Source organism: Bidens hawaiensis, unplaced genomic scaffold, assembly GCF_021521415.1.
Source record: "Bidens hawaiensis isolate Kalapana, Puna unplaced genomic scaffold, B.hawaiensis_p1.1 tig00013755_1, whole genome shotgun sequence".
Classification (NCBI taxonomy): domain Eukaryota; kingdom Viridiplantae; phylum Streptophyta; class Magnoliopsida; order Asterales; family Asteraceae; genus Bidens; species Bidens hawaiensis.
This window is the reverse complement of record NW_027492173.1, coordinates 221,680-246,226: the sequence shown is the minus strand read 5'-3', so window position 1 is coordinate 246,226 and position 24,547 is coordinate 221,680. Positions and strand designations below refer to the sequence as shown.

Here is a 24,547-nt window from a genome sequence, read left to right as displayed (position 1 = left end):
TTGTTGCATCTTATGAAATATAGAGTGGCTTCCACGACTTTTGGTTGTTGGTTGACAAAAGACAGTCGTTTGTTACATGTTGTGGACGACGTCTTAGAATATATATGGATAATGGATCAACTTATTATTAAAATTAATCTAGCTACCATTATTGTTTATTAGTATATAAGTGTATAGCATGTTTCTTTCTTTTTTTTTTTAATTTTCTATAATGGGGATAGTATTGTTTATTATGATATGAAAATAATGATAGCCTGGAAGCTTACGTAGAGAAGTAATATGGTTTATTGTTTTATTATGTAAGTTGCCTTTTCTTTTTGGTTTATAAAATTTGAACATTCAAAAAAAAAAAAAGAGTAAGTTGCGGTTTTCGTTCTTATGGTTTGTCTAAATCTGTGGTTTAATCCAATAGTTTTAAATCTGTGATTTTCGTCCATATGGTTTCATTTCACTTAAAATTAAACCCGACCCCACTTGCCCCGTTAAGTCTTATCATTAAACCTATCAGTGTGTTGGTAATCAGCGAACAAATCACACAATTGACAATTCAATTGAATAGAATAAGAACAAGATTGAATTGATGAATAAACAAAGTTCTGCAATAACAAATAACAATACTGCACATCGATTGTATATATATTGAAAAATACGTTAATTTGTCTGACATCATTCGCTATTTATAGACTAAATATTACATATTAACTTTAGTAAATACAATAATTACAAATAGACCCCTATACTTAATATAAATATTAATAAGTTTAGTTTATACACTAATACAGTGTACCCCTCATGTGAGGGGCAATTGTCACACCCCGACCAAAGGCGGCGGAACATGCCGAGGTGTAACGATTGTCCATAAGCACATGACACTAATTAAAGTGACAGTATTTAATAAACTCATTTCATTTCACAACATCGAAAATGCCACATAACAATTATCCATAAAATAACCATTTACAAGATATCACAAAATATGGCAAATTGATATTGTTCATTTTTACTAATATCCTAAGGTCTTTGATGTCGTTTTCTTCACAATCATAAATCAACCAAGATGCAAACCTGCAACATTTCATAAAATAAAGTTTGTTAACACTAAGGTCGGTGAGCAATTCATAAGTTTAATCATATTAGTATATAATAAAGATAGCCACAAAACTTGCATACGAAACGATAAATAAAAGTGGTAATTTGGATAAATAGATATCGCTAAACACATTAGCGACACCTAGCTATAAGGGGATGCCAAATAGTCTAGGATTTTATAGTTATCGTTAATTGCATTACGTTAACGACACCTTGCTATAGTCTAGGATTTTATAGTTCCACCAACCAAAAGCGATAAACACATAGGCATATAAGCATAGAACACCAAATCGAGCAATTATTTAGGTAAAGTATACAACTACGTTTGTGGTTTAAGATTCAAATATAAAGCATTTTGTTGAATAAGTATGAAATGTCACCCCCAAAATAAAAGATGGAAAATGGGGTATGAAGTACTCACCTTCAAGTAGTAAACTTGAAAGATGATAATTTGGAGATTTATCGGAACGACGAGTTTAACGCACAATGCCTAAAAAGAAAAGAAGTCTTAAATTTAGAAAGGTTGTCTTGAAGGTCTTTAAACAAAATAAATGTTGAGAAATGTAAATAATTAAAGTTCAAGGTTTAAAATGTGACTATTTAAGAATTTATAATAATAACCCTTTAAAAATGTAACTTTGCTCGAAACCGGGTTAAAATATCTAACCTTAATATTTACTCAATCTATGTTAAGTAATAAGGTGGGTAAAATGCAAGAATGCAAATCCCTTTGGAATAAAGATACTAAAACGGGTTTTTTTTATCGAGTGTTCGGGTTGTCGGTTCGGGTCTTGATAATTGGTCAAACCCAAAGTCAACTTTCCAAAATATTGAATGTTATGAGATAACTCAATAAAATTTAATAAGACTTAACCAAGTATGTAGTTCCATTGTTTTAGAACTAACACCGCACGTTAAGCGAGTGTTCGGTTTTGTCGGTCCAAACTTTGTTATGAGATTCAAGTTGGATCCAACATTTCCAAGTACTTAAGAAAATATTTAAAAATCAATTTGTAACTATTTTTAAAGAAATATACAAGTCTTGATGGCTAAAAAAAACACACTTGTGTGTCTTGAGCGAGCAAGAATCGGTTTGGTTCGGTTTCCATCTTACAACAAGTTCATAGATAGTTTCCACATGTCCAAACACTAAATAACTTGTATAATAATGTACAAATAAAAAAATACCAAAAGTTAACAATAAAGTCTTTAAACAAAAGTTCGGTTTTCGGTTCGGATCGTGTTTCGGGTTAAGACCGAGGTAAGATTCTACAAACCCATAACCATAGAATTTGTAAAAATGATTTTAGAAACTTAGATCTAACACTAAGTATGTTAAAACAAACAAAACTAGTAACAAAGTTCGGTTTACGGTTTAGAGCTATTTACGGTTAAACCGAAGCATAGACTCTTAAAAACCCATAACCATGGAACTTGTAAACATGACCAACAAACTAAAATAAGCAAGATTAATATGTATGAACAAGTTATATAGATATATATATATATCAAGGACACGAAGTCCTCCATGAAGCCTTGCCTTATGGGGTCCGAAACCTCACGACCGGAATCGGAGAAGTAACTACCAAAGGTAAACAAGGGGTGTATATTATATATATGTTGCACAACCATAAACAAGTATTAATAAGGCTACATAAACTAATTAAGATGAAAGACCAAAATCCTTCAAGAACACTTAAGAAGATAACCTTGAATCTTTGATGTTTGAGATATATATTTTTTTTTTTGGAGTTGTACCAAGGAAAAATGAAGAGGAAAGGTGGTGTATATATAAGGTAATGTTGGTGGTCAAATATGGGTGTGAGACACAAGAGTTTTCATGCAAAATGGATCAAGACAAAAACACAAAAAATAAATAAATAAATAAATAAATAAATAAATAAATAAATAAAAATAGGATGTTTTCAAGACCCAACAAGTGTGAAACAATATTGTAACATAAATCCATTATTTTGATTATAACATAAGCTTCGGTTTACAAATCGGGTCGGTTTACATAATAAACAAATACAAAAACGAATACAAACAAGACCCGAAATTGACGAATGTCACAGCAATTTTGCCCTTTTTTCCTCAAATACACCTCAGCCCCTCACCGCGAAGGGGCTTGAGAATTAGGGTTGGGGTTTATTAGGGGAGAAAGGAGACAAAATTGCCCTTCACGTGAGGGGCACGCTGATGATTTTAACGACCAGACTTAACGGAATTAGTGGGGTCGGGCTTAATTGTAAGTGAAAGAAACCACGGGAACGAAAATCGCATATTTAAAACTATTAGACTAAAACCGAAGATTTGGACAAACCACAGGGACAAAACCCGCCGTTTACTCAAAAGTAATTTAATTATATCTAGAGAGAACTGCATTATGTGTACATGTAGTTTGAGGGCGGGAGCAGGTTGCACCTCTTCCGAAAAATTTTAACTAGCTGACTCTTTATGGTTTTCTGGCACGATTAAATACGTTTCTCTGCCAAAATTCCGTTATTGGCACCATTAAATTGAGGGGCAATATGGCATTTTCACCATTTATATCAAAACCCTTCAATATGCGTCCCTCTCCTTCCGCTCACCAACACACCTGACGGTCACCACCAAACCACTATTGTTGTCGTCAGTCGTCACCACCTTCATCTTCACCACAACTATTGACCCCCACCTTCATCTGACCTCCATCCACCATAATTGTACGTCAATCACATCATTGTCTTCGATTAACTACTCAACTCACAAACTCATGGATCATCCATGGAATAACACCTCCATCGTCACTTGATCTTCCTACTTCTTCTAATCTCTCATCAATTGTTTGTTGTAATCCACATATCTTCACATCATATGTTCCAACTTCTCTAATTTTAACTGAAGTACATTTCATGTTTCGTTTAAAGTTGGGTCAAAACTAAGACATAGTTGGAATTTGTGTTGTTTTAACCTCAATGTATCTTATTGTGCCATTAAATTAAGTCTTCTTGTGAAATTTGGACTTTGTATAGTTGTTGCATGATTTTTAACTTTATTTTAGTTATTTTAATATAATTACCTAATGATAGTACAATGAATGTGGAACATCATAAAAGGCATAAAATTGCATGCTTAAAAATGATACAGACACAATTGGAATGTCATAAAAGGGCATAAAGTTGTCTTTTCATATGATTTTTGGATGAAAATAGACAGATTGACACATAGTGATTCCACCCTAAAATTACAGGGACTCAACTGGTTTAAAATTTTCAGGAGGGCACTCCCGTAAACCACAGGGATGTAAAATATAGTCTCGTTTATATATTTTAGAACGGCGACTTTCTTGTGTGTTAGGTCACCGCAATCTCCAATTTGGAGAGCCCCCGTTACCCTACTCTGGCAAGAATATTTTTTCTTAACCGGACCCACGCTAGCTCCAAAATTTGACTTGGTCGTTCCCTCGGGAAACCATACCGCCGGCTGCCATTTGGCAGTCGTTGTGACTACCACCACAAGAGCATAATTCTCTAGCGTAATGCACGGTGAGAGTAAAACCCAGGTGGGCACGGGATTCGAACTAACAACCTCACAATGCGTAGCTCAAATCTTTCATTACCAATATCCACCTAAAATGCCACAAATGGAGATCAAACTTTGGTCTCCATTAAAGAATCCAAACCTCCGACCACTAGGCTACAAGTTCAAATATCCTCTTAACTAGTATAAGGGGCTGGTAAACTCTTAATGGTCATAAAAAGCTACCAAACAACCCCTAATGTTATGAATGTATATAACCTAATTTAAAAGGAAATCAGGGTTTAAAATCTAATTCGGTAGTGGTAACAAATAAATAGAATCCGGTTTATACTAAAAAAATAAATAGAGTTTTATTACATTTTTCATGTTAAAAAATTAATCAATTATATAACTAGTAGTATTAATTAAGACCATTGTGTCGCGACAGGAACGTAAAATCGTGAAAAAACTAATGTCGAAAAGTTGTTACGAACCAGTTAGTTGAAGGGGGGCAACGGACGCAAGATTGTGAAAAAAGTTAACGTCGATTCATTGTTGCAAGCCTGCGAGTTGAAGGAGACGGGGGCATAAGATCATGAAAAAAAGACTAATGTCTAAATGTTGTCACAAACCTGCGTATTGAATGGTTAATTTTAGAATTTATAAAAAAACATATTTTAAAAAAGTTGTAGGAGGAATGAGAGAAAAAGAAACCGTAAAAAAATAAAGTATGAGCCGTTTTGTTTATAATTTGTTTGTTTCTAATCATTCATACGATTTTCATCAAATTTAAACACTAAAATCAAATTTAAACACTAAAATCAAGTTACTAAATGCATATTTACAATTATATATTATATTATTCTGAGATTAAAAAACAAAAACAAAAAAAAATATGCAAAACTGCTCATCCCAGTCATCAGCTCATGAAGGTTGAACCATAATTGTATCCAATCTTACAACTTATGTATGATAAGCTTACATATTAAATTAACTTATTTGTTTTCATTATTGCCATTCTAACAAACACATAGAATAGTCAACGTGTCTACTCTCGTTTTATATTAGCATTTTGAGATCCAAGATTCTTCCTACTAAAACGCCTTGCCGTTTATGACACACATAAATCAACTTTAAATATATATAAACTTTACAGGTACCGTGCGATGCAACGGGAACGCATACCGTTGATAATGGTTTAGTTTTAACTTATAATGGTGTTGTTTTGGTTTACGATGATCAAAAACTGCTACTAATTGTTTGTTTATTTATTTAAAAACCATCAAACCTGGATCGCAAACACCGCTACGTAAATGTTAATTTTTTTAACTAAAAAAACTAAGGTGATATCATACTCAGATTTAAAGAGAATAAAATTCTCGTTTTTATTGTGCCAATTTTTTAAAAAAATATTAGCGTAAAAAAACATGATCGTTAAGTCGTGTGTGGAAGTTAGGTTAAATGTGAAATTAAAAAGAATATATGGTTATAAGTTAAAGGGCTAAGATTGTAACTATTACTTAAATTAATAAAAATTAATTAAAGTTGAAGGGATAATATTATAACTATGTTTAAAGAATTGAAATTTACGTGCTTCATATTTTCTAATGGACCATTTTGTCCATCTTTAACATGCTATGTAAGTTACACCATTTGTTAATTAAGTTGTAAATTACTTAAAACCTAAGTACTTTAATTTGCTCATGAGATATGTATTATATATAAAACTAGACAGGTGTGCGCATGATGTAGCGAGAAACACATACCTTGGTAATCATATAACAAGTTTATGGGTGTTCGTTGTTCGATTTAAAATCATAAAACCATTCAAACTGGTCATTGGCTTGATTTCGTGGTTGATTTTTTCATTAACTTTTGGCCGGTCATTTTCGGTTTTCGACGAAAATCCGTTGCCAACAGTATGCCCACGGTTTAAGTTTGGTCTTCAAACTTTTTGTGAAGCGGTTACAAATTCGTATAACATTAATTTGAGTTGATTTTATTGCTTTGTTTTTCTAATGTGAGTTTTATAAATGGAGGATTGAATTTGTAATTTCAGAATTTATAAACTAAAACAGAAAATAGATTGTACTTTAATACATGTTTATTTGTTTAAACATTTTATTGATTTATAGTTACATATTTGAGTGGTACATTAATGCTTCAGTGGCTTGTACATTATAAGCCGTACCTCGATATTGAATAAATTTTATATGGAGACGTCGACAAAAATAAGTACTTTGTATCGGTAAGCTCTGTTTTTTCTTTAAACGTAATATATTTAGAGATATAGAAGAATACAAGAAAATATATAAACTTGTCAAATATATGAGTAAAGATGAGAGGTAAAAGTTGTAATAATTTTCTTAAATTTACAAAAGGTTAGTAAAGTTGAAGGATCAATATTGTAACTATTTTCTAATAAATTGATTTACATAAAAACATATTTTGTAGTGCACAACTTTGCCCTATGCTATATGCTTTATAGGGTGTACATAAATCTTTAAATATTATAAAATTACTTAAAAACCTAGTGTCTAATTAATTTGCCCATGAATGCTATATATATATATATGTGTGTGTGTGTGCGCGCGCGCGCCCAAGTTGGTCTGACACCCCCTGTACTTCGAATACAAGGGAACCTTGTGCATCAAATTTGCCAACATAACACTAAAAGAATACGAGGATACAACAACAATGAGCTATGATCATATCTAGCAAATTAAATTTCACTCATAGCAAACTTATTGGTTGTGTCCGTGGAAGTTAAGATGTTGAATAACCTTACCTTTAAATACTAGAGGATAGAATGACTGTTTTTGAATGGACCCGAGTTTGCCAGCGTAAAAAATCATCTTACATTAAGTTCATAAATTCAACTATAGCAACTACTCCATATAATCACTTTCAATACCATATATGATCAAACAATTTTAACTTTTATGGTTCATAACTTCTATAGGATATTGGGTAAACTAGATATTATTATAGCCCCTAGAAAATCAAGATGGCAAGTTATTTAATGGCATGTACCTTTAAATATTTAGAATTAATTTCATTTACACAAGTAGCTCAGAGAAATTAAAAGCTCCCCAACAACTTTGCATGAAGATAACATTTCAGAAAATGGGTCAAAAAGAATTTAAAACCACATGTGGTCTTTTGGAAGTAAGAAATTATTTTAACTAGTCATACTCATAATAGCTAAAATATCATGTCTTATGTTTTACTATGTATCTTTCGTATTCGCCTCACTTGCATAGTAAATCGGTATAGCACATACGCGCGTTAGACAAATATATAAAATGGGGCAACAAATCGTTGTACAGGCAAACAAAATAGGACAATACGTTACCAGACCGACATGCATACAAGTGAGACCAACTCGCTAGACCGATATACTATGAACACAACTAAATGGGACAAGCTATTTCTATAAACAAACAAAATTGATGTTATGAGACTAGTATATATATGTCTATATTGTACATAATGATTTGGCATATATTACTACTAATCAAAAGCCTTGACATGTTATTCTAGAAGCTAGAATGAAACACTAAAAAAGGGGGTGCCTTTAAAGTTCAAATAATTGGATCCTGCAATGTGTTAGTTAAAACTTAAAACTAAGTATTTAACTTCACCCAACTACTACATAATAAAATAATAATAATAAATAGCCACTTGTATATTTAATAATATCTGGATAAAAAATTATATCCATGAGGACAAGGGTATTAAAGTAATTTGCACATGGGTGAAAGTGGTGAAGTTCATGATGTGGATCTTGTCACCTATTGCTTTATTTCCTTTTCTTTCCCTCTTAATCAATTGTCTTTCTTTAATGCTTTCTTCCTCTTCCTACTTCCATTTTTACCCATTCAACAACACTCTTTTCAGTTTTCTCATCATATAACAAGATCAAAATGGAAGATTTTCAAGCTTCCAAGAAAAGGCAAGTACACTCTTCAACAAGATCAAGATTTTCTTGATTTTCTTTTTTTTTATTATTTACTCTCTAAATTACATGAGTTTAAAACCACAAAAGTTTTCATCTTTTTTGGGTTCTTTTTGCAAGATAGAAAGGTGGCTGAGAAAACTGTGGTGAAAGTGAAACTTGAAGGAAAAAAGAAGAGTGATCAAAACCCTTCTTGTGATTGTTGGTCTTGGAGGAAATATGGTCAAAAACCTATCAAAGGGTCTCCTTATCCAAGGTTCTTGATTTTGAAATTTATATCACTTAATGGTTCTTGTAGTTTTTGCATTTTTTTCTTCTGAAACAACAAATTTCATTAAAAACGGCTAGCAAGACGCTAAGAAACAAAACAAACTTACAAAGAAAAGTGAACTTGAGAGAGAGAAATAAGATAAGTAATAGAGTAGGTGTTAAAATAGGCTTAGATGAATTTAAGTTCCAAGTTTCATACTTCAAAGGTATTTTACTATTTTAGGAACAAAGGGTAGCATCTTCCTACTTTTAGCATATATGCCAATCATTATAACATATGTCACAAAACTGTGATAGATTCCTGGTTTCCCTAGCTTGTATTTTTGTTCCTAGTTAGTCTCCAAAGGTACCATTTGGTAAAATGTAACTTCATTAATTATAACTTTCCACAAATTAGCATATGGTTTATTTGTGTGTGTAGTTTGAAAAGTTGGTTACATCATAAAATAATTAGAGTTAAAAAGGGAGTTGGATGCATCTCATTTTAAACAAACGATCCAAGTATTTATACGGTTCTTACAGTTTTCTGTATAACTAGGGGTTGACATGTGGTTAGTGAGTACATGACATGAGTTAAATGTGTACATGCATGTATATTATCCAAATCCCAAAAGGTATAGGTCATTTAGCCATCACTCATTTCACCAACTTTTTTAAAGACACGTCAATTATTGCTGACAAAGTTATAATTTTCTTATTTTTCCACTCCATTTTAAATAATACTGTAGGGGATACTACAAATGCAGCACATCAAAAAGTTGCACAGCCAAGAAACAAGTGGAGATATGTAAAACAGATTCAACCATGCTAATCATCACTTACACTTCTACTCATAATCATCCAAACCCTAATATCTCCAAACTGCCCAAAACTGATTCAAAACCTGAAGTGGACACAACCCTTGAACCCGATCGCGATACCGAAGAGGAAAAAACCGTTGTTACTACGCCCGAAAACGATGGTTTTTGCTACATCAAGGCCATAGAAGATGAAGCATGTTTAACATTAAATCTTGACAACACATTCTTTGATGAAGAACCCCTATCATATCCTGATGTTATGAAGTTTTCGGCATCAAAAACCGAAGAAAACGACTTCTATGATGAACTTGGAGAGCTGCCAATGTCTTCCTCATCATTTAAAAGCATCATGAGGAGTAATTTCTTTGAGGAAAGAGTTCTTGTTCAACCTTCATAATTAATTATGGAAGCAAAATATATATGTAATTAATTAAATTTAGTTGTTCATATTTTTAAGTTAGCTAGTAATAATAATGCTAATAATCCCTCTAAACTAGAGGCACTTAATTAATCAAGAATAGTTATATATAATTTTAAGCCAGTGGATTGTATATTGTTGATTCCAAGATGTTTTGTGTTTTTGATGATTTAAAGATAATGCATAGATAATTATATATACGGGTGTGTGGGTTTTTTTAATCTCAATTGTCATTTTTTGTTGTTTCCAGTCATAATTAACGATTTGGCTGATAATGATCTCGCCTTTTTATCATACAACGGTCCACAACTAACATAATACTAACGCCATTAGTTGCAATTCGCCGGAAAAACGTTTTTGGCCAGAAAACTCACAATTTTTCCGGAAAACTCAACATTTTCGTCCCAAATATCTTTATAACCTTGGATCGGACCTTTGGAATCTTTTTCTAGTAGCAGCCCCAATTATTAAGGTCGTCGGAACACTAGAACAATCGTCGAAATCGGTTGGTGGTGGTTGATTGGTGGTGAGTCAGTTGGTGGTGGTGGCGTTGTTCAGGTTGAGTTTTCCAGCAAAAAATGTGACATTTCCGACCAAAATCGTTTTTCCAGCGACTACAAATAACAACGTTAGGATTCCTTTAGTCGCGGACCCTTGAGAACAAATAGGTTAAAAGATGGGACCGCTATTAGTCAATTCGTTAGTTAAGACCGTCAAAGACTAAAAAATAATATTTGAGATTAATAAAAACCAATATAGATGGTGAAAGATCAAACATTACTAGTGGAGATTCCATTTGCACTAGAAATGGAGTTTTGGTTGTTAATGAGTTAGAATCTATCTGCTACAAAGTGGTGACAAACATTTTGGGTTGGTTGATATCATAGCACTAGCAAGATTCTCTTTTTATTAAATGCCAAATCTATAAACTCCAAAGAATTTTACATGTGGTTCAAGGAAAAGATTTGAGCAAATGAAATATCAACCATTAGAAATTTAGAATCAATGCTAAAAGATGGGAAAAGATTTGAGCTAATGAATTTCACTATCATCGACCAACGTTATTCGTCCCTAATTACCAACAGTTCATATAGAACCTATCATTAAACTACCCCTAGAGAGAGATAAGGCCAAGCGGAGCGAAAAGGGTTTTCAATGAGAAGGTAAATGAAAATTATTAGCCCCACACGAAGTTCGTGATTCAGTAAAAAAAATTAAAGATGGTGTATTAAACTAGTTTTCGGTAATCAGCGATGGATACATGAAACCTGGAAATTGAGGTTAACAAGGATGGACTAAAAACAAATGGTGTATTAAACTAGTTTTCGGTAATCAGCGATGGATACATGAAACCTGGAAATTGAGGTTAACAAGGATGGACTAAAAACAAACACCGACAATGATAGATCTACCCTTAAATTACTCGTCGATGTGGGAACTGGTTTTCTATGGACCATCCTTCGATACTTTGTTAGTGATAGTGAAGATACAATTTGGTCCAAAATTTCCATCAAGGTTTTTTGGTCATTTGTCTGATGGGGAAATTTTCATAAGGAATATCTCTCATTATTACGCAAGTGAAATTTAAAGACGAGACTCATGACCAGACTTGTCTGTTTGTTTGTTGGCGGCGTCTACTTGCAAGTTGCAACGAGTGTTTCTATCGCTAAATCCATCGGTAATATGATCCATATATAGCAACAAAAACTCGCATGCCCAGCATCAACCATTTCAAACACAAATGGAAACCAAAAAATGGGTTCTTCTATGTTACATACTTATAATTGATGATTTCACTGACTTCCCTACATATTTTCACATATGCAATAATCTGTTTGTTAAGTTGGTTTAACTAGTATGTTGCAATTGATGGTCTCGGAAATAAAATCCACCCAGTCTAGGAATCCTTATATACGTATGTGATCACCCCAATTGTTTTGGGATAGATCACACTGGCGCGAGTGTTTTTCTAGCTTTAACATGATCCTTTATTTTCCGGACTTAAAACTGGTTTCAGAAACACACATGGTCATGCATAGGCCTCTCAGTGCACGTCTAGATTGCAGGGTAGTGTAAATGTAATTTATTACACACGGTAAGAAGCCGACATGTCGGTCTAGAAATACCACAACTCAAAAAAAAAAAATTGACTCACCGCAACCACTCAAAGCGGACATAATTCGAAGTGTATGTGTTATGGGTTCACTTTTTTCCGAAAACAAGATTCCTAACATTTTTTTCTTTTTGCATGAATATTACAAGCGTAACCAATTTTAAGTAGAGAACTATGAAAATCACATAAACACTTACATATGTTTTCAATGTGATATGTCCGCATAAAAGATAATCACATTTGAGTGGAAGAGAAAGAAAAAGACGGTTAATAAACAGTCTAATTAACCACAATTAAAACATGTATAAATGTTTATTATGGTGTTTACGCAGTTCTCTCCACAAAACTGGTTTTGTATTGAACGACATGTAATAATGAAATTACTACGCTACAATGAAAAATAATGCTCATCGTACGGTTTGCATAATTCAGCACTAAATCCAACTTAAGACAGCATTATGGTGACACTATTTAAGTGCAACAAATAAAAGGGTTGGTTTACAAGTTCAAAATTATTAATAATGCTTACTAGGCAGCTGCAAGCGGTTGGAGAGCTTTGAGTGGATTCATAATAACACCATCTATAAGCCCGTATTCTTGTGCTTCTTTCGCACTCATGAAGTAATCGCGGTCGGTGTCTTGGTTAATTCGCTCAAGGCTTTGACCCGTGTGGTATGCCAGATATCCATTCAGATTCGCCTTATGGTGCAACATTTCATTAGCCTACAATAATAAGTTGTCATTAGTTAACATTAAACATAGTAACAAAACATCTTGTTTCCTAGGTTAAGTTGTTAAAAACTTAGAAACAGAGAAACAAGAGCATACCTGAATATCTAAATCGGTTTGTCCACCTTGGGCCCCACCAAGAGGTTGATGAATCATTATCCTTGAATTTGGAAGGCTGAACCTTTTTCCTACATTTTGTTAACATAACAGATAATGTTTCAGCAAACGAAATCATGAAGTAATTAAAGTGAAAGTAAGTTAATACCTTTCGTGCCGGCACCAAGTAGAAAAGCACCCATACTGTAAAATAAATGAGTCAAAACATATTTTTTGTTGGTAAAACCAAAATTAAAGTTATATAAGTAATGTTAAGATGAACATAAAGATTATTATGGGTAAAACCAAAATCAAATTGAACCAAAAACCAATAAATCAGTTTGAAGTCCTTGAAAATCATTTCGTTTCCGTTTATTTCAGTTTCGGTTTTACCAGCTTGAAATTTTTAGGTTGAAAACAAAAGCAGCCCAAAATAATGAATTTCGGCCTAAATTCTTTTGTTAGTTGCTGATTATTTCATTTAGACTAAAACGTTTTGAGTTACACTATGTATTAAATTTTTATAAATTACTTAACACTGAAAATATATAAAAAATCCACAAAATTTGGTTCGGTTTTTTCAGTTTAAATTGCATGCAAAACCAAAACCGAACCAAAATTTCGGTTTTTACAAAAACATAAAACCAAGCTGTCGGTTTTTGTTTGGGTATGGTTATTTATGTTTCATGCACACTGTCAAACCTGGCAGCAAGTCCGACACATACGGTGGAAACATCAGGGCGGATATGCTTCATGGTGTCAAAAATGGCCATACCTAAAACAATTGAGTAAACAAAAAACAAAATTCATTTTTGAGAATCATAGAAGAACCAAATATAAGCAAATAATAATATTAATACATGCATCAAAGATTAAATAAGAGCAAATTACCAGCAGTGACTGAACCTCCAGGGGAGTTGACATACATCACAATATCCTGTCAATAATATCAAAACCAGAGACAGTAATGAGTAATTGAGTAGTCATCAGTCATCACAAGAATAACTTTGAATGCGTAAGTCGTGGATCTGATCAAACCTTGTTGGGATCAACAGCATCAAGATATAGAAGCTGAGCGACTATAATGTTTGCCATGTCATCATCAACCGCACCACCGCAACGAATTATTCTCTATAAACACAGCCAAGCACACGTATAAATAATAACAATAAACAAAACAAAGTTCACAGGCGCAGAGAAGGTACACACGTATTGAAAAAGTTGACTGATAACACTCTGGAACCGTTCTTGCATCATTGGAGGTGGTCCTTGACCTTGTGCATATGTTGGGAAGTAAGGTGATGATGGAACTTGTATATCCTCCCTGTTTATCAAAAATTATTCAACAATTACAAAAATTTAACAGGTTGAAGAACAAAAATGAAACATGACCGTACCTAATGGACCATATTCCCTGCTTTGAAGTTGAATAATCACCGGCATAAACAGCTTTCACTGAAGAAGTCCTAACAGTTTTCTGATTAGTTCTCAATTTAGTACCGTTCCTGCAATCAATAACGCTCACACGATTAAAATCTCAGGATAATCGATCTTTCCGGCTGAAACTTTCCAAATCTTATTAATCACATAGTGGCAATATATTCAATCCAACCGTTTAACTGTGCGTGTTTGTGTCTACTTCAAGCTCAACTAAATTCTGTGAGATTTTAGAGAATTTCAATCTCCATTCTAGGGTTGTAACAAACCAAATGTTAGGTGAACTGTTAGGCAGGAAGTTTGTTTCTTTCGTTCATTTAATTAAAGAACAAACATGAGCAAGGAACTCCGTTCAATTAACTAAATAAACGAACACGAACAAACGCTATGCTAGATCAATTGTGTTCGTTTATGTTGGTTAATATTTGCTTACATTTGTTCATTAAAAGTTTTTTAAATTTTTCAATGACTCCTAATCTTAACATATAGATTAAAGCAAAATTATTAACTATAAAACCAAAAATATACAAGCATCATGTCATTAATTTATATGTAAAATTAACATATTCATAAGAACTTTAAAATTTACACCAACACAACTTGGTAACGTTGACACTGACCATTCTCAATTAGCCAAATCAAATAAAACATTGTTTGTGTTCATGAACAAGTTCATTTCCATAATGAACGAACACGATCAAGAAAATTCATTCGGTTAGGTATTCGCGAACTGTTCGCTAAAACCTTAACGAACGAGCATGAACAAGACCTTGTCCGGTTCGTTTACAGCCCTACTCAGGACAGGTTAACTGAATTATCCAGCTGAAACTTTCTGAATCTTAAATAATAATCCAATAGCTGAATATATTCAATTCAAGTTTAACTGTTTGTCTAGTTCAATCTTAACTAAATTCTATAAGCTTTTACTCACCGTTCCAGTAACTAATCGGAGCAATTCCACTCAATTGAACATCACTAAACAAATTAGTCTTAACTATTTGAATATTCTAGTGTTCCTCTCAACTAAATTCTACAGTCTTCTAGAAGATTTCAATCTCCGTTTCACTAACTAATCAAAGCAATTGAACATCACTTAACAAATTAGGTTAAACAAATTAACAACAAAAGCACATAAATGTTGAATTAAATTAATAATAAACAATATAGACCAGTACCTAGAGCGAACAGGTAGGAAGTTCGGTTCGGAAACGGAGCTAGGGTTTTTAGTGGACGAGAATACGAGAGGATTGAATCTGAGCGATGGAACACACGATTGAGCCATTGAAATCAAACGCTGTGGTGTTCCGGCGGTGGTTTATCCGATTAACGCCGGTGACTGTGACGGAGTGAAGCAGTTAGGTGTGATGAAGAAGAAGATAATGGAAATGGAAACTGGAATAGATATTATTATTATTATTATTATTATTATTATTTGGGTTTGCGTGGAAGAGTGAAGACCCAAATGTGATGGGAGTATTCGGGTTGGGCCTGGGTTTGTGGTTGTTAATTAATACGTATGGATTTTTAATTGAGTGATTTACAAAGAACACGAATTGAGGTGCATAAATCGGGTTTTTCAAATACCCTTTTTTGGGATGGCAATGAAACCCGAATTCGATGGAAAAACTCGAAACCCAACATAAATGGGACGGGTAATACCCGACCCGTTAGGGTTTGGGATTAGTTTGAAATTTTTCGCGGGTTTGGGACGGGTTTAGGATTTCTAATATACCCGATTACCCGATAACGTAGACCCATTTACTCGATTATATAACCGATGTACCCGATATAGCTTATTATATTATATATATATATATACTATATTCCAAATATATTATTTGTTGAAACTTGTTTATGTCAATTATTTGGGATATTTTACCTTTATAGTAACCATCTTTATAATAGATTAGTTATATTTTGTCAAAACCCCGGGTTTTGAGCCGGGTATACCCGAAGGGTATTTTGTCAAAACCCGATAGGAAACCCGAAATCCGATGGGAAAACCCGAAACCCGACGGGTAATTACCCGATTAAAACCCGCCGGGTTTGGGACGGGTTTGGGATAGATTTTTATAACCGGGTATGGGTTTGGAAATACATAAACCCGACCCAAACCCGACCCATTGCCATCCCTACCCTTTTTTTGAGTATGGAATTGGGTTCAGGTATGATCGGGTATTGGAAAATCGGGTATTGGCATTACCCGGGTTGGGTTCGGATCCATATATTGTCTTTAGAATCCATACCATATGTATCAGGTTCGGGTCGAGTATAGAGCCGGGGATTCTAAAACCGGGTATTTGAATACCCTATTTCCGGGTTTTTGGGTTTTTTTTCTGGGTATTTTTCAGGTATAGATTGGATTTTTTTAAGGAGTTGCACTTTTTAGGTGTATTTTTCTGGTATTTTTCAAGTAATTTCAGGTATAGGTTCGGTATTTGAAAAACCCAGTTTCATGTATTGGAAAAACCCGATTCTGGATATGGAACCGGTTCCGGTTTTTTGATATTACCGGTACAAATAGGGTCCAGTTCCGGATACGGGTTTCGGTACTAAAATGTATACCCTATTCGTACCCTACATGTAGGGTCGGGTATTAAAAACCCGGTTCAGGTTTTTTTTCGGGTTCGGTTCCGGGTTCATGTTTTTTGTGCACCTCTACTCTTGAGTTGTTCACCTCAATAATTAGAAGAACCATGGGTGCAAACGAACCAAGCTACTCGAGATCGGATCGATGATAGGCTCGAAACAACCCGAGCTTTTTCGAGCTCTAGACTTGTATGGGAATCTCGTTTAAGATTGTTGAGCCTTGCGTATTTTTTGGTTTCGCTATTTTTGAACTTCTATTATTAATTACACCTTGCACAGCCGAGCCAAGACCGAGCTTAGACTTGTTTAAGGTTTTTCACAAAATATATAAAAGTAATTAAAACTTATATAAATCAATCAATAAATAATAGACGAGTTAGCCGAGCCCGAGCTTAAAATTCAACTCACGAGTTTAGAAAAAAAATCTCCAAGCTGGTCGAGCTCAAGCTTTCATGAACACAAGTCGAGCTTTGGGCACATTTACCCCCCTAATTAGGACTACATGTTTATATATAACGCCAGCAATCTTTCACATTTATTACATAAAAAGTCTAAATTATACTTTATAATAAAAATATACATAATTTTGACGATATAATCGTAATCAAAAGATTTAAATTATACACGTTATCCCTCGATTTTATATGTAATATGTATATAAAAGTTCCAAACAGGTCTATTCTTTGTTAACTTTTTGTCCTTTTATTATATCTTTTGTTTTTCTAAATATAATTTAAGTAGCTTTTGAACCCGCATAATACATGAGATTTGTCAAATAATAAAAATAAATAAAATCCGTTATTTAAAAGGCATGAACAAAATTAAAGATAAAAAAGAAAATAAAATATATAGTATAAATAATAAGAAGTTTAGAATCTCAATTTACAAATTCAAAAAAAATCTCTTTATATACAACATTTGTCAATATTGTTTTGACCCATTATCCATTGATAGATATGATGAATGAGATGATAGATTAGAGAAATAGAAAGGAATTATAACCCATTTTTAAAAATTGTTTTGACTCATAACCCATGGATAGATAGGATATCCATGGGTCATATAAATTAAACCCATGATCCATAGATAGCTTGAGTCAAGGAGAGTGAAGATTAGAAATGAATAACCCAAAATGAATATGGTGATGACACATCAACTTTAGTATTTTGGTTTATTAGTATTGATAGATTGGTAGATTGTAGATAAGTAGGTTTTTGCAAGTAGAATATTTAATATTGAGTCAAATTTTAGAGCCCAATTAAAAAGATGCAATCCCAAATAGTCCAAAAACAGGCTTATGTAATTAATGGTGTGACTTGGATTGTGACTTTTATAACTTGGGCTATGATTCTGAATTTGGTGTGTTCGTTTTGTAACATGATATTAGTTATTGCTAAAGTGCATTCCTGCTAAATAGTAAAAAGATGCATACACATACACATAATCTACATTAACTATTAACAAACTACATACTTAAGCTGCATAATCCATAACATTTAAGCATTCGCGAGCCGCCTTCGTGGTGGCTTCCTCCAACTCCTTCAACGGAGAATCCTCCCCAATGTTCTCGGTAAAACACGCCTGGCACGTCAAAATATCGATCTCAACCGCACCGAAATCATCAGCAAGCAATGTTACATCGCGAACCCCAAGATCCTTTATGGCCCGGTTCAACTCGTTTAGGCTCGCACCGTACTTACCAACGCATTTATTCAAACACATGCCCGTCTCCGAAGAAGCAATATTCGGGTCTTTTAGAAGCTTCTTAGCCTTGTCCATGGCTAATTTAGCATCGCTCTGGCTTTGCTTGATTCGGGCCTCAATGGCCAAAGCAACGTCATGATCAATGAACCCAGGAGGAGATGGGCCCGGAGCCGGTACAGGTAAGGAGGGCCCAACTCCGGGCTCTGGAGATGGAGCTAGGCCCGGGCTTGAGCCAGGCGACAATGGCAGATCCGGGTCAGGAATAGGCCCTGGAGATGAAGCTAGGGCCATACCCGGGCCTGGAGATGGGCCCGGGCCTGGGCTCAGTTCAGGTGACAAGGGAATGTTTGGGTTAGGAACAGGCCCTAAAAATGGAGTTGGAACAGGACTAGGTGTGGGAATTAATGCGGGTTCGGGTGCATCTTTACGTTTATCTAAACCACACGCACCTTTTCCTTTCTGTAACCGATTGACGTCGTCTGCTTTTGAATCGGGTTGGGCTATAGATGGCAGGATATGTAAACCGTCAACGGAAATGTATAAAATGAGAGAAGAGATGGAGATTACGAGCAAAATACGAGCTCTAAGCATCATATTTAATCTCTCTTTATCATCTCTACTCTCCTCTCACATGTAGATACAAATGAGGGGAGGGGGTAATTTGCAAATAACAAAATGAACAAATAGAATTTGTTAACTAGTTACAAACAAATTAATGGTTCATCATTTTAACAGGATTGCCTTCCCTTGTTTCTGGCTATCCTTTGATGTTCACATAAAATGTTATGGGCTAAAACCAAACCTATTACCAGTGTATGGTTATCGATTGTAGATGTCGATGCAGTTGATTTGTCTTCGTATAAGCATATAACTAAACCCGAACATTATGATCCCATTCATCAAGAAATGAATTGTCCCCACCACACCCGTCGCCGCTTCACCGCCATAGTCACCAACCCCATTGCAGCATCTTCGCTGCCATAGCCACCAGGCCCACCACCCCAAGGCCACCGCCTCCACAACCATTCTCGTATCCACAAATATCATCGCCACTAGCCTCCATATAAACAAATATACGGAGTGAACCCATTATGACCCTAACACATTTTGCTCATAACCCGTTTTGATACTATGACCCTAACACATTTTGCTCATAACTCATTTTGATCCATCACCTGACCCTAACATATTTTGCTCATAATTCGTTTTGATCTGTCGCCCGACCTTTCCGCTTTGCGAGGCTTACATTGTCATAACTAAACCACAAAACTCAGTTACAGAAAATGCATAATCAAAATTTGTCGGTTTTTCAATTGGTTTTGGTTATTAGGGTTCAGAAAATTTCCCCCAAAATTATGTTTCATGAAGAAAAAGTATAATATTACTAAATAAATATCCAAGTTACAAAGGGAGATTCCTTATAACACATATAACTTAAAATCAAATTTTAGTCATAAAAATCTAAAAAAACAATGCTAAATAAACATGTGAAAAACAAAAGGCTGATTTCATGTGATTTACCTAATAAACCGCATAACATCCTGCCGGTTAAACCGTGCAAACTTTCTTAAGCATATTTCCAAGCTCGGGCGTTACTACAATCCCATCTTGTTCAATCCTCCGGCCCATATCGGACTCAGTTTTACCAGCAGCAATATAAGTTTGCAACAAGTGACTATACACCTTATCATCAACACATTTTAACTTCTGTAAAATCTTAAACAACTTTTCAGCACCCGCAACATCTTTCTCTTTCTCAAAATACTCCAAAAACACATCAATACTCTCACTATGCGGATACCAATTACCAATTTCAGCTTGTGCAGAAGCCGTTTCCAAACATTTCATAGCCAAATAAATTTGCTGACTCGCGAGATAATGCTTCATAAATAACACCAAAGTTTGAACAAACGGGCCACTTGTTCTTTTCACAGACCCGTGAAACACTAACTCGGCTTCCTCAACCATGTTATGTCTTAAATAACAACTTATAACAACATTAGCCACTCGCATATCGTAATAACTGCAATTTGACTCCCATTCTTCGAACCAACTTTTCAATCCTTCTAAATCATTGATCTTAGCTAAAGCTTGAAGCATAATTCTATAACTCATGTTACTAGTTGTTTCAAATGATGATTTTAATAAACCAGATACGCGATGAACTTGCTCTTTATTGTTAAGTGAAGAGTAGAAAGTTACGAGAAAATGGTACGCTTCACGTGACGGGTGTTTTGTCTCGTTTTCTAGCAGTTTAAGTGCTGACTCAGCCTTTTCAACGAGACCCGCTTTAACATAAGCGCCAGCTAGGTTACTGTAAGTAGTCCAGTTACAAACTTCCTTTTTGTCCCGTGTAATTTCCTCAAATACCCGTTCTACCCTTGGTATATCCCCTAACATCGAAAAGCTTTGCATCCATATATTATAAGTAAACGTGCTTAAATGGATTTTTCGTTTTTTCATTTCTTCGATTAAAGGAGGGACTTTTTCGGGCTGGTTTAATCCTATATATAAGGTCATGATATTGTTGAAGGATAATGGAGTTGTGAAGTTTTTTGAATCGATTTGTTTGAAAAGATGCAATGCTTTATCCGTCATTTGTGACTTACAGTAAGTGTTTAGCAGAGCACCGTATGTGTTTCTGGTCTGTGATGGTGGAGATAGATTACTGAAGAAATGTTCAGCTTCTGACACTCCGTGCACCTTTGATATTAGATCCAAACGCACTGCAAGATCCGTGTTTGAAAAGTTGATTTCCTGTTTATCCATCCATTCCATTACCTGTATTATGTGAAACAATGCAATCAGCCAATTTGGGATTAAAACTTAAGTTAGAGGGTGTTTGGCATTGTGTTTTGTAAATTGTAATTAATTGCATGATATCAGATAACCAGTTTACTAATTAAACAGTGTTGGAGATAGTGTTTGGCTCAACAACCGGTTGAGTATTTGACAAAATCTGAATTACATGTTAAGTTAAGAAATTAGCAGGTATAAGCAGAATATGAGCCCTACTTTAGTCGCAGGCTTGTTGTAAGCTGTTCCTATAAAAAATCCGTACACGGTAGCCAAGCCCGAGCCCCAACTCGACTAGGCTCGAGCTCGGCTGGTTTTGACTTACGAAAGCTCAGGTTCATTTCGATCTCTTTTCTAAAGGTCGAGCTCGGTTCGTGAGTCGTTTTATTAAGTTCGGGCTTGGCTCGCTTATTACCTGTTAATTAATTTACAAACATTTTTAGTTATTTTTATATATTATGAGAAAAACTTAAAAAGAGTTTAAGCTCGCCTCGAACTCCTATAGCACCTTAAACGAGCCAAAGCTCGGCTGTACAGTGTGAAACATAATAAATAGAAGTCCCAAACAAGCAAAACTTAATATAGTGTACACAAGGCTCGTTTAGGCTCGACGAGCCTAAATGAACTTCTCATACAAGGCTCGAGCTCGAAAAAGCTTGACTCGTTTCAAGCTTTTTATCGATCCGGTCTCAAGTAGCTCGCGAGCGGCTCAGCTCGTTGCAGTTACACCACAGATACGAGCCATTATTTAGATTTCTATTCACTTCATATCAGTTAAAAAACACATAAAATCAACAAGTCTCAATTGCTAATTAATTGATAAAATTAGCAGCTATAACTAATTTAGTCACAAGCTTATATTAAACATATGAGCCCTAATTTAGCTTTCTAATTACCTCACTATCAATTTAAAACACATAGCATCAACATAAACAGATCTCAATTCCTCATTATATTAACAAACTAGCCACCATAAACACACCTCAAGCGCGTGGTGATACTTGCCGTACCGCCGGAGTTCTCTAACGCATCTCTCTAACTCAATCTTCTTAACATAAAATTGCTAATTAATTTATAAAATTCACAACTATAGAAACACACTGAGCGCTAATTTAGAGTTCTTATTACTTCACATCAGTTAAAAAAAAGCACATAAAATCAACATGAACAAATCTCAATTGCTAATTAATTTACAAAATTAGCATCTATAAACAGTATATGAGCACTAATTTGGATTTCTAATCACTTCACAGCCTAAAACACATATAATCAACATGAACAAATCTCAATTGCTAACTATTCAATAAAACTAGCATCTACAAACAAAATATGAGCCCTAATTTAGTTGCAGCCGCAGGCTTGTTTAAACCTGTTCCAGTAACAAGTCCGTACATTCGAGCCCTAATTTAGCTTTCTAATTACTGCAAAGCAGTTAAATCATATAAAATCAACACAAGCAAACCTCAGTTGCTCGTTAGATTAACAAATCAACAGCTCGAGCTCCAACTCGACTAGGCTTGAGCTCGGCTCATTTTGACGTACGAAAGCTCGGCCTGAGCAAAAGAGGTAAAACTTAAAAACACACTCGAAAAAGCTCAACTCGTTTAAAGCTTTTTATTGATCCGATCTCAAGTAGCTCGCACACTGCACCCCTAGGATAAACAGAATGCAAGCCCTAATTTATATTTCTTATTACTTCAAACCGGTTAAACCACATAAAATCAACATGAACATATCTCCATCACTACTTAATTCAATAAATTAGCACCTATAACCCCTAATTCAGTTGCAGGCTTACAATAAACAGAATATGAGCCCTAATTTGGATTCTAGTCACTTAAAAGTTAAAACACATAAAATCAGCATAATAACAAATTAATTTAACAGATTAACAGCAATAAGCATACCTCAAGTGCGTGACGGTACTTGCCGTACCGCCTAAGTTCTCTAACGCATCTCTCTAACTCAATCTTCCTAACGAAATTGCCTTCTCGCGTGTATTGATTCAGTGTTTGTGCAACTGTTCCGCCGGTGGCGCCTAACTCCGATAACCGTCTGTATAACCGCTTTTCGGTTGCGGGATTGTTTATGTGGCGGCGAGATAATATCTGACGAAATGATAGCTTCTGTTTCTTCCGTCACCGTTGTAAACAGTTTGAGAATTGACGGTGTTCTGGATAACGATATCAAGCTCCGGCAACGGTTAATTATCATGGTTTCGTTATGTATCCTTTCGCCGGCGTGTTTGATCGAATGTAAAGGTTTTACAAAGGGTTTATTGGCATAACGGTTTAATGCTCCCGAGCTGTTATCAAAACGGCACCCGGTGTAAACGAGCTGAGCCGAGAGAAGGGTGTGGGCTCGAGTTTGGCTGAGAGCTCAAGCTCAGTATGTTTCGAAGCTTGAGCTTTGTTCGGACTCAGCTCGTTTTTTATTCTTTTAATTAATTTATATATACTTTTATAACTTTTTGAAGGCTTTTTTGTATAACTTTTGTCACATGGGATTTATCTTTTATTATTATAAAAGGTAAAACATTATCCAACAATTTGATATCGCTGGGCCGAAACCCTTTGATATGTACATTTTTAATTAGTTTTGTATATTTTTAGAAAAACCTCTAACAAGCCTTGTAACATTTCGGTTTTCATTTTCTTGTATTTGTAATTGTTACCCGACCCGATTCGTATTCTGGTATTTCATCAATAAAAATCTCGCATTTATTAGTATATTTATTATTTGGTAATTATCTATGAGTATATTGCATAAATGGCTCTAAACTAAACTTTAAACCTCTTTTGCATAACCTAAGGACCTGATTGCAAAACTTATCAGAATTATTTTCCTTCCCTCTTTCTCCGTCCTCACCACCGATGCCATCCACCCCACCCCCCTCGTCTTTCTTATTCCTCGATTCACGGATTAATCAAGGTAATTAACATTACCAAATCATTCTTGATCCTAAAGCGTGTCTATCGACACTCCAATTATAGAAATGATATAAACTGACAACTAATTCGTTTAAGATTAAGCCGCGACTAACTCGT

At 34.6% G+C, this 24,547-nt stretch overlaps 2 protein-coding genes and 1 pseudogene across 4 annotated transcripts; 1 reads left to right on the top strand and 2 right to left on the bottom strand.

The window, feature by feature from the left end:
• Positions 1 to 8,328: 8,328 nt before the first annotated feature.
• On the top strand, positions 8,329 to 10,129 carry LOC143544795 (uncharacterized). 2 transcript variants are annotated; one of them, XM_077036801.1, is made up of 3 exons: positions 8,329 to 8,545; positions 8,669 to 8,804; positions 9,547 to 10,129. In XM_077036801.1, exons 1-3 carry the CDS (start codon positions 8,344 to 8,346, stop codon positions 10,013 to 10,015), a joined length of 807 nt encoding a protein of 268 aa, XP_076892916.1. In that variant the 5' UTR covers positions 8,329 to 8,343; the 3' UTR covers positions 10,016 to 10,129. The 2 variants fall into 2 exon arrangements, with proteins under 2 accessions (XP_076892916.1, XP_076892917.1); XM_077036802.1 differs by having other exon boundaries at positions 8,392 to 8,545; positions 8,673 to 8,804; positions 9,547 to 10,125.
• A 2,436-nt stretch (positions 10,130 to 12,565) lies between these two features.
• Positions 12,566 to 15,791, bottom strand: LOC143544820 (ATP-dependent Clp protease proteolytic subunit 5, chloroplastic-like). The gene is made up of 9 exons (XM_077036821.1): positions 15,587 to 15,791; positions 14,372 to 14,479; positions 14,184 to 14,298; positions 14,013 to 14,105; positions 13,866 to 13,911; positions 13,677 to 13,749; positions 13,144 to 13,178; positions 12,978 to 13,066; positions 12,566 to 12,872 (listed from the first exon to the last, which is right to left on the bottom strand). Exons 1-9 carry the CDS (start codon positions 15,691 to 15,693, stop codon positions 12,678 to 12,680), a joined length of 861 nt encoding a protein of 286 aa, XP_076892936.1. The 5' UTR covers positions 15,694 to 15,791; the 3' UTR covers positions 12,566 to 12,677.
• A 4,461-nt stretch (positions 15,792 to 20,252) lies between these two features.
• LOC143544809 (pentatricopeptide repeat-containing protein At1g02370, mitochondrial pseudogene) lies at positions 20,253 to 23,715 on the bottom strand (annotated as a pseudogene). Its single transcript, XR_013137318.1, has 2 exons — positions 23,408 to 23,715; positions 20,253 to 21,485 (listed from the first exon to the last, which is right to left on the bottom strand). The product of XR_013137318.1 is annotated as a pentatricopeptide repeat-containing protein At1g02370, mitochondrial pseudogene (transcript).
• Between the last annotated feature and the right edge of the window lie 832 nt (positions 23,716 to 24,547).